Source organism: Acanthopagrus latus, chromosome 5 (genome assembly GCF_904848185.1).
Source record: "Acanthopagrus latus isolate v.2019 chromosome 5, fAcaLat1.1, whole genome shotgun sequence".
Lineage (NCBI taxonomy): Eukaryota > Metazoa > Chordata > Actinopteri > Spariformes > Sparidae > Acanthopagrus > Acanthopagrus latus.
In genome coordinates, this window is record NC_051043.1 from 17,322,947 (window position 1) to 17,337,727 (window position 14,781).

The following is a 14,781-nucleotide window of genomic DNA, read 5'->3' on the forward strand; positions in this document are numbered from 1 at the left end:
GTACGTTTTCTGCTACAATTCTGTTTGATGCGTTCACTGGGATTTTGTAACTGAATGGAATCTAAATTGACCAGACAAGACCCCAACACTGTTGGTGGCAAAGTGGCAGCAAAGTGGAGTGGGCTCTTGGGTTCAGTCAGGGGCCAGTAGGGTAGGGCGGGAGGGGGGCGGGGGCTGCCGAGCATGAGGCCAGACCAGGCGGGGGTGAGTGTGTAAGAGTGGGCATAGTATCTGGACTGGGACTGGGACTGGGACTGGGACATGGTCACTGGGCATGGTGGCCTGGCTGGCTAGCTGGCTGGGCAGAGGAAGCAGGCTGGCAGGGGGTAACTCTAAACTGTCTGGCCTGGCAAACGCGGCAGTGCCAACCCAAAACCCCAAGCTGTGTTCAAGCCCCAGGCGAGGGTCTGTCAAGATGTAACAATGGGCTTTCCCTTCTCTAATTATAGTCCTGGCTCAATCAAAACAGAGGAAACTGAGTGATCTAGAGGTTAGGCAGGCTGGCTGGAGGCCAAAAGGTCAACAGCGAAGGTTCTTGCCATCCTCACTACAGAGTCCCTTAGCAAAACATAGAACCTTAACTATATAAAAAACGGCCAGCTCATTAGCACTGTGCTTTGACTGGTTTCAGTGAGCGGAAGGTGTGGGTTTATGGTACACAGGTGTCCTCGTGGCTCAGTTGGCCACGGCCCATGACATGTAGCCACAACATTCTGGATCCGAGTCGCCCAATAATCACCAAATAATTACCAAAGTGATCGCAAGTGTGGTCAAAGTTGACAACCCTCACAACAATATCTCTTTTGTGGCATTTAAAGTTGGATAGGGCAACAAAATATCTAATATCAGGAAACAACTAGTCAAACACAAAACTCATCAAGCAGCTGTCATGGACAACTAGTGGACAATCTGCCATCGCTTTACCCCTCATGTCTGCTGTTAATCACACATGCTTTGCAGAAAGAAAGACATTCTGAGACTGCCTTAGCTGCCGTTAGCCAATACTGAGCCACTAGCTGTGTCTGAATGTTTTGAACTACTGGTATCATTGGGTACCAGTGTCAGTTCAAATTTCAACCATCTGCAAACAACCTCACAAAGACCACTTCTTTCTAACCCCACACCCACGGATTTTTTCAATTTGTCAAATTTTTAGTTTTCAGTCCAAGTTGGCAACAGCCGAGGAGACATCAACTGCGACGATTTATCAGACTTTGCTCAACTCCCACTGGAGCAACAAAAGGCTTCTCAAATACGCAGTAATACTCCCCAAGTCCTGTTAAACATTCACTCCCTCTAGTTATAAATCATGTACTTGTCTCACAGGCTGAACAATGTGTGTCTTACCGTCCTACAGGCACACTGTTCCTGTGGCAATTATGGCAGAGGTAAGTGGCAAAAAGTTAAACTAGAAGTACTGTCCTTGGTTTCACCCTGGAACTGTTCTGCTGCTCCTTAAATATTGATGCATCACCTCAATGAAGACCATTTACAAGTAAGTGAAGCCACCCATGACAACATTCTTAGCTGCAATTGCAGTTTAGCCGCAGCTTGAGTGCTGAACATTAGCTCAGTTTTCAGGGCTGAGCGTAAAGACGCATCTGCTAGGTAGCAGCAACCATCACCGAGGAAAGTGCACCATTAGCATGTCTATACGACACAAGGGCTCCTTAAATTATGAATGGCTGCTCTCTTTCTGTCACTGGCCATGCAAAGGATAAATGAGACTATAGCCAGCATCCCCCCCCCCCCATCCTTCAGGGAATGTTGGTACATTCCATTAAGAGGAACACTTAATTAAAGCATGATAAAATACCACTTGGACACTCCAGAGAGGTCTGGGAGCACTGGAGGAGGGAGGGAGAGAGGGTGGGTTAGAGAGACAAAGGAGGGATTCGGTTCACCCTCATTCTCCCAGCAATGGGAAGTAAGAAACAAAATAAAATAAAATCATCCTTCCGTGAATTGTCTCTCTGACTACAAACGATCAAAGACAAATTCTTCAGTATAAAGGAAAAAACCAAGCAACCAAGAATCTGTCTGAACGTTTCTGCTCATTCCAAAATATCCAATACACCTGCATGAGTTGTCCATTTTGATCTCTTCAGATTGTTTACTGGCAAGTAGTAATTCATTCAGAATACTTTCAGTGTACTCATGTTTGAGAATGTGAACATACGTGGTAGATAGCAACTGTAAAAAAAGAATAAAATAAAAACTACTTTTTTAATCTTCAAATATGCAACGAAAAAAGCGGTGCCGCAGCCTGAACACTCAACTTGCGTAATTCATCACATTAAGTTGTCAAAATGACTCAGGTCCTAACTGTTTTTAACAAAAGCTAAGACCTAAGCTTCATCGCATGACTCACCTCACCTACAGTGGCACCCATATGAATATCACTCTGAACGCACCTAGAATACCTCCCCGAGTGAATGCGGTAAGTGGTAAGTGCTGTAGAGTGTGGTCTGTTTTTCACTGACCTCTCGTATATAGTTCAAGCTGTTATGCCATCTTCTAACTGCTAGTCTCAGACCTATATCCACAGTAAGCACCTATCATTATTGTGCTATAGGGGGAAAAAAAAACAAAAAAAAAAACACAGCATGTCGGTTGCTAGCTCAGAGGTCATTGTTGCTGACTAGACACAGTAAGGGGAGGAGGATGCAGACGGATATAGCTGACCAATGGCAGGTTTATAAAATAAAATAAAATAAAATAACCTGTGCAAGTTATGTGGACAACTGGTACAGCACAGAACCTCGAAAGATTAAACAACCAGTTTTTCTTTACCTTTCCCAGCACGGTGAGGCAACTTGGGTCCAGCTCTGGTTGCTCCAGCTTCACCACTCCGACCCAGCCATACTCATATAGGTCCTCCTCATCATTATTATTACATAGTCCCAAAGGATGCATCTGGAAAGAAGACAGAATGGATAGATAAGATTTAACATTAAAAAGGTTTCAAGGTTTTATCAGCCTCAAAGTGTAAGGATTTTAACAGCAAACACCACTGACACAACAAAAACTGGTTCAAAGCTTTGATAAGACGTGTCATGGGAGTCATATTTAACCATAGCATTTTGTGTCTCGAGATTCCGATGTGACAGAAAGAACAAACAAACAAACAAACAAACAAACAAACAAACAAACAAACAAATAAATAAATAAATAAATAGTAGCATGTGCAGTGTTTTAAGAAAACATGAAAACCTGACCCACATGTCGCATCCATTTAGAGTGCTGGCATCACTGGCTTAAAGATTGGCTCCCACCCCCATCCCCAGTCTGAGGGAGTACAACAATATATAATCCACTTGTCACCCATTTTCCATAATGAAACGTAAGAGCTTAAGAGCATTAGACGTTTCCAAAGTATTCGCTGTGTGTGGCAAAATCCATGCAGGATCTAAACACACAGTGCAGCATTAAAAGAATACGAGCAGATAAGCAAAACTGGGATTAATGTGCTTTCATGGATCCGCTGATGAGGCAGATTTTCACAGAGTTTCTTCTTAAGGAACTGTGCGCGTCCATTCTTAGTGCTGCACATGATTCATGCTGCTGCCATTTCTTTTGTGTTTGTGCATACACGCACAATGATTTATCTCCTCTTATTAAATTAGAAAGTGGATGCTGACGTTTCACACCAACACGCACCCACACACAGACACACTTACACACACACACACACAGTCTGATCAGCGTCTTGAGCCGTCCTCCCGTCACAATTAAGGCCACTAAATTGGCCCAGTTCTCTGCGCCAAGAACTCTGCAGAGCAAGCATCTAAAGGATGTCTGTAGAGACGATTGAAGCTAAAGGACGCACACACCACAAACACTGACTCACTCACTGGGCCAGAAGAAAGAGGAGTTAGCCTTCCATCGCGACGAAGCAGAAGCATCTATCCTATTGCATCTCCATTGCTTTAGTTGAGTGGTCTTGACTGTCAGAAGATGGTGAAGAAGACTGTTGTCTAACCATCAATCTTGTCCATGTGCTAGTATGGATACCCAAGAGGTGTCTGTATCATGAGGGAAGTTAACAGATAATACTGATAAGCACAACAGGCCATCACTTGAGCTCAACAGTGCAACAAAAAGAAGTAAAACACAAACACCAACTAAAACCCCCCAAAAAATAGAGGACTATGGCTGTCAGCCATTCACTGGGAAGGAATTACAATCTGGTCACACAAGGTTGAATAAAAACTGTAACCAAGTAGAGTCCCAAAATCCTGGATCTGTTCCCCACCCTGGCAACAGTGCAAAGACAAGCTCCTGTATTAGCATTAAACTGGGCCAAACTGACCTGAAGGCCACTTATCCTATTAACCCAATGACCACAGCACCCCAATCAGCCAGCACTGTGGCGCCGAGCCCTGGACCACTCTGGCCCCTGGGCCACTGCTGATGACCCGAGATACCCTTCTCCCTCTGCTGAACCCTGACCTTTGAACCCCACTTCATCACATTGGGAGCAGGTTAGTCGTGCAGCAGGCCAATTGAGGAGATATTCAGAGGGTGCCTCGTCACTTCAGCGCCACAAGGCAGAGGGGTCAAGCCCCTGACCCAAAGGATTTTTGGGGAGGACTCAGCTTAGAGTAAGGGGGTCAAATGCAAATAAGGTGCAACTACTGAATAATCATAGAGAGGGAATGTGGACGATGTGTGCTGTTACAGAGCTCCACAATGTAGCAACTTTTCATCCTCCATTTCGGATGAAATTGGATGAAGGGACCGGAGTCAGTTTTTAGCGGAGAGACAGGCACGAACAGCAGATGCTGCATTGGAGAAATCACAGGCTTTCAGGGTATCCAAGTTGGAAGAACATTTAATACCAACAGCACACGCGTACAGCTACTTTCTACATACACGCTCATGGATTCTGAATTGCACCTTGAGAGAAAGGAGCGCTCATCCTTGAGTCCTCCTCCTCAGGCCTCCCACACACAGATGACATAAAATGACAGATTGAGCTCCAGTTTTCAACTACAACCTTTGCCCTTGGAAACAAAATGGATCATTCTCTTAGCAGAGGAAAGACGAGGTCATAATGAATCAAGGTTATTCTGACTCAAAATGCATAGGATGCACTCAGCTTGTCTGCGTGCATTTTTTCAAAGCCGTTTTTTCCTCTTGTAAACACAGATGAGCAGAGAGCCACCATGCTCCAGATGACTGTTCGGAAGATAGATATTAGCCTATGGCTGGCAGGAGCAGAGAGGCAGCAGCACAGCCATACATTACGTACACATTCTGTATGATAATTTCAGAGCACGCTTTACCTCTCGGCGTTTTGAAGACGCCAAAATTGAAGGGACAGAGACAAAGATGAAAGAGCATAACCTAGTCAGGTTTCCACTCAACCTGCATTTCCTAACCTGCCCCTCCCACATGTCATCATTTTAAAACCGTGACAATTCTCCAAGGCATACCGCACATCCCAGTCACCTGAGGTAACATTTTGGATACCATGTAAGATAGCCCAGCAGAAGATGTTGGTGCAAAATGAGAGGCTCAATCTTTGTGTCAGTCAATCTAGTGAAGGACCAGGAAGTGGAGCACTGCTTGCTGTGTGATTATGACCTCTCTCTCCTGCTTGTCTAACAGCTTGGATGGCAGCGGGGAGCCCCGCCTGCGCCCCTGGGTCCTGAACACTGGGCCATTGTGCGGGGGCTCTTGCACTCCAAATGGGGCAGTGTTGTTGTTGTGGACCATGTTGTTATTTTAGAGGCTGGCCATTGCACCATTCTCTCCACCGCAGGGTTTTTTTTTTTTGTTTTTTTTTTGTAAGATGTTGACGTAGGTATTGATGGATGTGGGGATGGGGAGCTAAAGGAAAAGGAGCTCGGTTTGGATGAGGGATGGTGTTCAAGTGAAGTGGGTCACAGCTACTGGCCATGCACACAAAAGGAGTAACAAGCACATATGCAAACGTGCCCACACACACACACACACACACACACACACACACACACACACACATACACACAAAATGACAGAGACTGTCCCCTCTTGTGTTCCAACTGCTAGCTTTCCCTGCAAGGCCCCAAATCAGACAAGCTCGGCCCACTGGAAACACCCCGTTGCTCCACTTTGCTCTGCTCGTCTGTACCCAGGGTTTTGGGTGAAGGGCAACCGGCGGCCCCCAAAGTGCCACAAGGGGGCGGCTCTTGTTCTGCCCTGTCTGTGCTGCCCCTGGGGGAGGCAGCCTTTCACATGAATATCCCGTTACAGGGGCCACACTCTCAATGAAATCCTGGCAGGGATTTGAACTCCACCTGTCACTCAAGCTGGCCACACCCCCCAGGGACAAGCCCCCCTCTTTTTTTTCTGCAAAGCCACCTGTAGAGAAAGTGCTTGCTCACATGGGATGCTTTTTAAATGTGATGGCATCTGTGATATATAGAGTATAATATGAAGATGGATTCGTACAACGGGTTTCTCTTATTTATCATTAAAGGGAATGAGGTATTCATGAGTTAATAATATTTTTTTCCATAATTGAATAAACAAGCTGTTCTCAGATAATAATAAGGTCCCTGGAACACCGTTTGAGGCAATTCAAGTAAAACAGTATAAAATTGTGTTGTCCTCTGAGGTCAACATATTTGTCATATTGGAAATACAAAATGCGAATTGTTACGTGCATTCTGACTTTGTTAAAACTTGACAGATTAAAAAAAAAAACTAAACTTGAAACTAAACTTGAGAAGAAAATCATGAAAAGCTATAAACTTTAAAACACCCAGTCCTAGAGGCTTTGTCGTCCACGAACAAGTGGCCCGATAACAGTTGGTAATGGGATCAAAACAGGGACCTACTTCTAAAAACTCCCACCAACCCTCGACCCCCCGCGAGGCCCCCCCAGCTCTCAAAGGAAATCAAAATGCAAGTCACACCATCCAACGGCATTCTTCTCTGTCTGTCTGTGACACAATTTGCTGAGCCTTTGATCATACGACGACCACTTCTTCTGCCCCCCCCCCCCATCCTTTTTCCCCACGCTGCACCCCCTTTTCCTCTCTCCCTCTAAATTATTGGTGGCCCTGGATACAAACCCCCATTAGCCCCTCATCCCTCCCCGACTCCAAAACAGTCACCCTCCCCTGCCCTCGCCATGCTATATGCATGAAAGAGCGTGTTTTGTTTTACTGCACAGCTGTGTATGTGTGTGTGTGCGTTTTGCAAATTCTGTCCTCACTTCCACTTCAACATGAAAAGAAGATATGGCTAACATTAAAAGTAATAATCAGCGAGTTTTACTTTACTTTTTTAAAAAAATCTTCAGAACGCCTTTGAAATCCTCAGAAACTTCTCCAAACATCTGTATTTGCACACGAAACATCCCCAAGGCTAAAAGAAAAGAAAAAAAAAAAGCTTTCTTTGTGACAAAGCAGATATTTCAAAAAAGATTATGCTTCTGCACTGGATAGACTTACGAAATGATCCTCATACGGTGCTAAATCTTGCTGAAACACGCTGCATTACAACAAGGCATCCTTGCGACATGGATGCGGGGATGGGGAGCTCAAAACATCAAAAGGCAAGTCAGTGGATTCCAGAGGAGATTGATCCCTGAGCTAAACAGATCTATACAGCATGCAGATATAGACCCTTGCATGCATGCCCTTGAAACATCAACTCTAAAAAAAATTAATAAAAAAAAAAAAAAACCTTTGTGCAGACCTTAAGCACCAATATTTTACCCATAATGAGTGTCAACACTTCTTGCAATAGCATGTAGGTCACACCGAGGATGAGTCTCTGTCCTAACAATCAAAGCTTCCTTGTTGTCTGAAGCCTGTGCCAGCCACAGACGATTTTTACAAGATGTTCTTTGTGAGGCTGGCTAAATGATTAACCGGACAGATCTGTTGTTTGTAGGTTTCCTTTATACATTTTGGAAGAGGAGCTGGCACCTATTTCACATGCACACACAATCTTGACCAAGAAAAAACCTGGGCACGGCGCCAGTCCTCGCACCCACCTGCTTCCCCCCCGCACTGTGCTTGTGTTTACGTATCTCACTGTTTGAGCACAGGCGTGTGTGCGTTGGTTAACGTGTAGCCCGAAATGCATCATGGGTGACCAGGGGTAACTCAGCGGCATCCCTCGCTGACCATCCGCTCGCCCTGAACTCGTTCACCCCGGTGAGGAAGCATCCCCCCACCTCCCTGGGCCTTTAATTCAGCCGACCCCTCCGACCTCCTCCTCTAACGCCCCTCCACCAACACTTTCCCCTCCCCAGCACTGTGCTTCAAACCTCCCCTCTCTACATGGGGGGGGGAGTATTGTCAACTTCCTGGAATAACACACCAGACTTGCCAACAGAGGTGGCAGGCGGTTGCGTTGTGTCGATGGCTGGGTGGGTATGTCTGATCGCAGGCTACAGACCAAGAATCCGCGGGGACCTCTGTGGTGTGTTTTAGAGCCTCATGACATAGTTACAACACTCAGAGCTGTTTTGAGAGAAAATAAAAAGGCACTGCTTATTCAGGCCAGGACGGGACACGGGAGTGGTAACGCAACCGGATGTTCAGGACATCAACAAGCACTCACACTCACACACGAGACAGCTCCAGCTCCACAGGCTCACACGAACTTGAGCCTTGGAGTACCATCTGCAGACATCCACACCATCTGGCACATGAACAAATAATACCCTTAAAACATGTAGTCCAACTCACTTAATCTGTTACCTTTCAATCAACGCTGGTTCACCCCTGAGATATTAGGGCTAATAACATCACATGTGGAGTGTCACAAGTACAGTCAGGGACATGGAAATAATCACATGTGTAAAGAAGAAGCTCAACGTCATCGTTTAAACCTGCAACAGCAACCAAAAATGTCACAAACTGGAGAGACAGTGAGCTGCAGTGAACTCCTCCTTTCCCTCCAAAATCATACAACCATACAACAGAGACAGAAAATAAATGATTGTTATGGCCGTGGTATGCCACTGTTTAGAAAGCACGGTCCAATGCTCGTACGACGATGTAAACAGTCAGACTAGGAGTGACGGTGTTGTTTTACACCTCATACCTCCTTTTGGTTGCGGAACGCTGGCACACAATCCAAAATCACCATCTGGGGTGGCATTATACTGCTGTAGTTTTATTCAGCGTAAAAAAACAAAACAAAAAAACAAACAAAAAACATACAGCATGGGTGCTTTATTATGTAACATCAAGCAAACAAGCACCGTTGGCCAAAACACACAAACTACCAAAATATCAACATCTTGTTGCCTCTACCTGCCACACCTTCCCTTACAGCCACCTGTATCGCAGGCCCCCACCCTTTGTACTGTGGGGCAGACAAGGTAACCTTGCTGACGCTTAACCCTCAACCCTCTCCTGCACCTTTAATAACAAGGACAGAAATCCGCTCTCTCTACCAGCAAACTCGCTTCAGACCTCCAGAAGATGAAACAGATGAGGTGAGGGTGTTTTGCTGGGCACTTAATATGAGCTGCCGTTTTTGTGGGCGACGTTGGCATCTTAAGATAAAGAAGGTGAGAAAAGTACTTTCGCAGAGACACAAGCACGTGTGCAAGCATGATTATGGTTCCAGTCTACAAGATGCCACATTTTATCCCAACCTTGATCCCAATACTAACACGGCTGCATGAATAAGTTGACAAAACTTGCAGTAATACACAAACAAGCAACTAAACAGACAAAACCATCTGGTGAGGTGTCATTTTCATTCATAACCGAGTTGATCTGGAATGATGTCAGTACATAGTCAGTTGTGGCTTACCTTATAATTCTTGCAAATTGACAGCCATCAGCCTCCTCTAGCTTTGATGCCTCCACATATCCTCCATTTCATTTTAGCACCTCCCCCACCGAGCCACAGACATTCTGTCTGCACTGACATTTACATTTAGGGCATTTAACAGACGCTTTTTGTCCAAAGCCACTTACAGTAAGTACATTTGTCACAAGAAAGAAACCACAACATCACCGTTGATAATGCATTGAGCATAGCAGCTGCTATTTATTAAGGGTACCTCTTACTGACACTGAAATGCTCGGACATCATGTTAGAAGCTGAGGGGACGGAAAGCAAGGCCTGATATGGAGCCTTAATCCAAGAGATGACCCGAAAGAACCCTCACCAAAGCAGGTAAGGATGGAGAGTCTCTCTCAAGCGAGTCATTTTAGTTCAGGCTCTGCGAGGTTAAGCTTCTGGTGCAGATAGGGATGTGCCTGTTTAGGAGACCAGAGTCAGCCCTCACTAGGAGGATTTACAGCGAGTGTCCTTGGCCGCAGACAGGTTAGGGACACTGCAGGTCTTTAGGCGTGATGAGTCAGGTCAGGTCACAAGCTCATCATCCAGCATGCCGCAGGGAAAGCCAGGGAAGAGCCACATCAAATAATTCTTTCAGTCATCATCATCGCCATAGGTGGCTACATTACTCTACTGGCATGTGTACGATCACGATCCGACATCCTTAACAAACCTAACCCAACTGAGACCAAGTAGGTTTTACAGCGACTTCAGGCAAAACTTGAGATGTGCATCCTCAGGGGAGATTAGACTACTTAGTGTAATAATCCATCTAGTTTACAGGAGATAAACATTTGAAGTTGTTTCTAGGTTGTTTTGTCAATTTCCTGCACTGAAAAGCAGTTGATGCGTGTATGGTGTGGTTTGTGGTCTTCAGGGCTTGTTTTGGGCTTGATCCATTTACTTCACAATCCCAACATGTCTTATCCTCGTTCAGAGGTTCAATGTCAGACTGCACGGAGGGTGGGGGAAGGGTGGGGGAAGGTTGGGGGGGTGGGCGCAAGAGTTTTAAATTGCAGCCTTCTATGTATAGCATGCACAAATAGACTCACAAACTTAAATGCATGCACTGACACACTACACACGCTACACACACACACACCTTTTCACTCTCAGTCACTCTTTGCTCCTCTCGGTCACTCCCTGCCCCTCTTTCCCAGCACTAGAAATAACTTCAAAGAGGGCTGGTAGCCTTGAGGAGAGAAGGAGCGGGATCCAGTTACAGCAGAGCAGCTGGGAGGGCCCTACAGGTGGGGCCGACACTCCACCTCCTGTAACATTATCGCCGTAAAGAGATCCCTGTGCCTTTCCTCTCGAATAATGAAGACTTCCTCCCCTTTGTCTTCTCCAGTGGGACTAAAGGAACAATTAGCCAAGGTAGGCCCAGCTTCCATCTTTTATTATGGTAGTAAAGCCGACGTGAAGGAGGGGTGTAATAAAGAAACAACACATTGTTGGGGAGTAAAAAAAAGGGACATTTGCTGTTTACATTTTTGTAATATGAACTCAATGAATTTCCCCCTACACTTACGCCAGTCATCTTGTTAAGTGTATCAATGAAGTAAAGTCAGAAGACTGGATTTTACACCTAACAACTTTTCCTTCAGTCAAGGCCATGCCAAAAGGAAGCCAGCTTTGTGATGCGAGCCTTGGTGCAGTCATCATCCATCCCACTCGCTGTCCCCTCCTTAACCTTCCCCGAAAATCACCTCCACACCATCTCCATAGCAACGGGCAAAGCAAACAAGTGTCATGCTTTCAGTATGAGTTGGGGACACTGGCAGAGGACACCCAATATCATGTAAATGTCCTGATATGTAGCACAAGGCTCTGGGGTTGACAGCTTTAACACTGAGCAGGACGCCGAGCTTGTGACTCTATTAACTCTCGGCGAGTGCATCCCAAAACAGTCAATGGCGTGTGTGTGTGTGTGTGTGTGTGTGTGTGTGTGTGTGTGTGTGCACACTCAAACGTCTCTGTGGTGTCACTTTCAGCGCTTCAGTCTTGAAAACCCAGAGTGACACGAACAAAGGACAGGCCGACAAAGTTCAGGGGTCAACAGTGGGCTGGATGCCACCATTTTGGAAAGGGAAGAGGGGAGTGGAAACAACTGCTGAACCCCCCGTTCCCTGAAGAGATCACTGCGTCTCTGCGCCAAGATAAAGTAACAGCAAACAAACATATTGTCTCTGTGTGCAAGAGGCTGCCGTCCTTATGAGGACAATTACAAAAGTAGGTGAACGCACGCATAAATTATTTGTCAGCATCAAGGTGCCACAGTGAATTCATTAGCATGACTAACAACGTAACAAGCAAAGGGAAATGGGGCTCATTAATAAACAATTCTATACAGCGCACAACCGCAGAGGGTAGCAAGTACACATGTTTTTATCTCCCCGACACATTTCTTGCAAGATTTTTTATTTTGACAAAAGACAACCTCACTTTCAACAGGAAACAACTGTGAGGAACTCTTCGGATAACAAGAAAACACGCCAAAAAAGCAGCCGACAAAGCATCAACTGTAAATGAACTGAAGGCAAGTGCTCAGAGCCCAATGTGATGTCTTGAATCTTGCTTGTTTTGTCCGATGCACAGTTAAAAAGCCAAAGAGAATTTTCAAATACGCAAAACAGAAGAGCCGGAATTCGAGAGTCTGAGATTGGCAAATGGCTTACCAAAACAAATGAATCATTTAACAAAGTGACTGTTCTTTTTATTCACTGACTAAATTATTAACTAGTCATTACACAGTTTATCATGCCGCTGTTGTTCAACACCGCATTACTGTTTGGGCAGTTGTATCATCCACTGCCAGAATCCGCCCCAAATATCAGTGGCATCTCCACGCTCTGGCCCGTCCCGCTCCCCTTCACCCCTCACCATAAAACAAAAGTCAATGTCACTACTTAATGAGCTATGATTAATGCTGCTGCAGAGTGGATGGTGAGCCTGGGGAGGAAGGAGGGGGGCTGGAGGGTGCACATACCTGGCGCAGTCAGCCCGCTCTGCATGTGTGCATGTGTGTGTGTGTGTTTGAGGGCTGCAGGGAAGAGGTTGCTAAAAGCGGACCGAGGGGAGGATTGCAGTCATCAACACCTAGGGCCTGAGTGGCCTTTGATGTTGCACGGCGGCTTTGATGGCTCCGGCTATGGAGGAATGCTGCCCGCCCTCCCTCCCCACCCAAAAAGCCCCCAGAGTTGTGGAATGCGTCGCAAGCTGCTGCTCGGCCTGCTGGAATGGGATTAGAGCATAGGCGGACCATATTGCCCTGCCTACTCCCCCCCCTCTGCTTCCCTCTTCTCGCTCCCACCCTGCCCTCTGGAGTGGACAACATGGCGGCAACCTTGTCCAGACGATGGTGAGAAGAGGAGGAGGATGTATTCCCAACTGTGGTCATCATTCGTCTCTCACCGCCCCTTCCATTTGCGTCCGCCACGAAGGCTCTGCAGGTTTTCAATCAGCAAGACACAGCAGGAGTTTCGATCTTGGATTTGCACTTCCTCATCGAGCAAACATGAGGTGATGGGAAGTTCTAATGATTGTTTTGACTCATTTTTCCACAATTGCTCAGTGAAATATGAATCATTGATTCAACTATTTACTGTATATTGCCATGAAGTTGCAAAAAATATCAACTGTGATGTTGTCAAACCTCTTGTTTTGTCCAACGAACTGACCAAAGCCCCCCCCCAAAAAAACACTTTTTAAGTGTCAAACAAGACCAAAATCAGTTTCTCACCAACGAGAAGCTTGAAATGTACAATAGAAAATGATGAATCACTCAGCCGGAATAATATTCTTATTTTACGCAAAGAAACAGGAATTCAGTGTCACATTAACAATATGGCAAGAGTTCAGTGGATGATGATACACAATAACTGGACATCTCTTTCTTCAGCACAGTGACCTGGAACAAAGTGCGATTTGGGCCAGTCTCTACATGAAACTTTAGTATGTGGATTTACAGTATGTGGGAGCCGGTGGCCTGCAGAGATCAAACATGTCGCAGGCAAGCAGCTGGCCCACCATCAAGAGCTGCACCACCTAAACTCTGATGCTTGTCAAATATGCACAGTAGGGCCCAGCATATCAAAGAGCAGAGCCACATCATGAAATCAGAGTGACTGTGTACTTTCACGTAGATGTGTGTGTGTCTGTGTGTGTGTTTGTGTTTGACAGTTACAGCGTGAGAGGAGTGTTACAATCCCCCGCCGACCCTCAGAGGGAAGACAGACGGGGCTTTCTGCAAAGGTCAGGTTCATATTGTCCTCACACACACACACACTTAACTTAGTGAATGACCTTCCACACAACAACTGCACAAACAACCCATTTTGGCCACGCATGCCGGTGTGTCTGTCAGGGCGTGGCTAGACTAGACTGGGCTAGGCTAGCTGGAACACTGGCCTGCTGCACGGTGTGTTTGCTGAGGATTGCAGCTCCCCACCAGTGAGAATTGAGAGGAATGCGGACAGGACTTAAAAGTATACGCACATGTTCACACACTTAAGTGAATGTGTGCATGGACGGTGGGTTTGGTACAGTAAGAGCGACATCCCCCCCTCATACCGCAGCTCTCCCCCTGGCTACAGGATCTAGGGAGAGACGGACGGACGCAAGGTGGAGAGGCAGCCAGCATTAGCGCTGGTTTCAGATTTCGGCCGCCTCTGACTTGTTTTCTTTAGGAAACACTTACTGGGGCTCCAACTACACCAGAGGAAGCGGTCACCTACATCACTTCCGGGTCAAATGGCTGAGGTCACGCTGCACTCAGGGGAAAGAGGTGAAGAGTGTGTTAAGCATAACCAGGAAATAACCCTGTGATTTAGATTAAAAGAGAAACTCGGAAGAGTAAGAGGTGAGATATTTGCCGCGCATAGAATCAGACTTTCCCCAAGTCTGTTTTTAGCTCAGGTAGCTGCTGTTTTCCTGCCCTTCTCTTTCTTTCACCTGCCCCCTTATATTTTGTGAATG

At 46.1% G+C, this 14,781-nt stretch overlaps 1 protein-coding gene across 5 annotated transcripts in view; it reads right to left on the reverse strand.

Annotated features, from left to right (window-relative positions):
- znrf3 (zinc and ring finger 3) overlaps positions 1–14,781 on the reverse strand; it is a 130,617-nt gene that overhangs the window by 30,490 nt on the left and 85,346 nt on the right. For all 5 annotated transcript variants that reach the window (XM_037097381.1, XM_037097380.1, XM_037097382.1 and 2 more), the window contains one exon: positions 2,794–2,916. In XM_037097381.1, the coding sequence (XP_036953276.1) occupies positions 2,794–2,916 (123 nt within the window). The remainder of the gene's footprint in view (positions 1–2,793; positions 2,917–14,781) is intronic.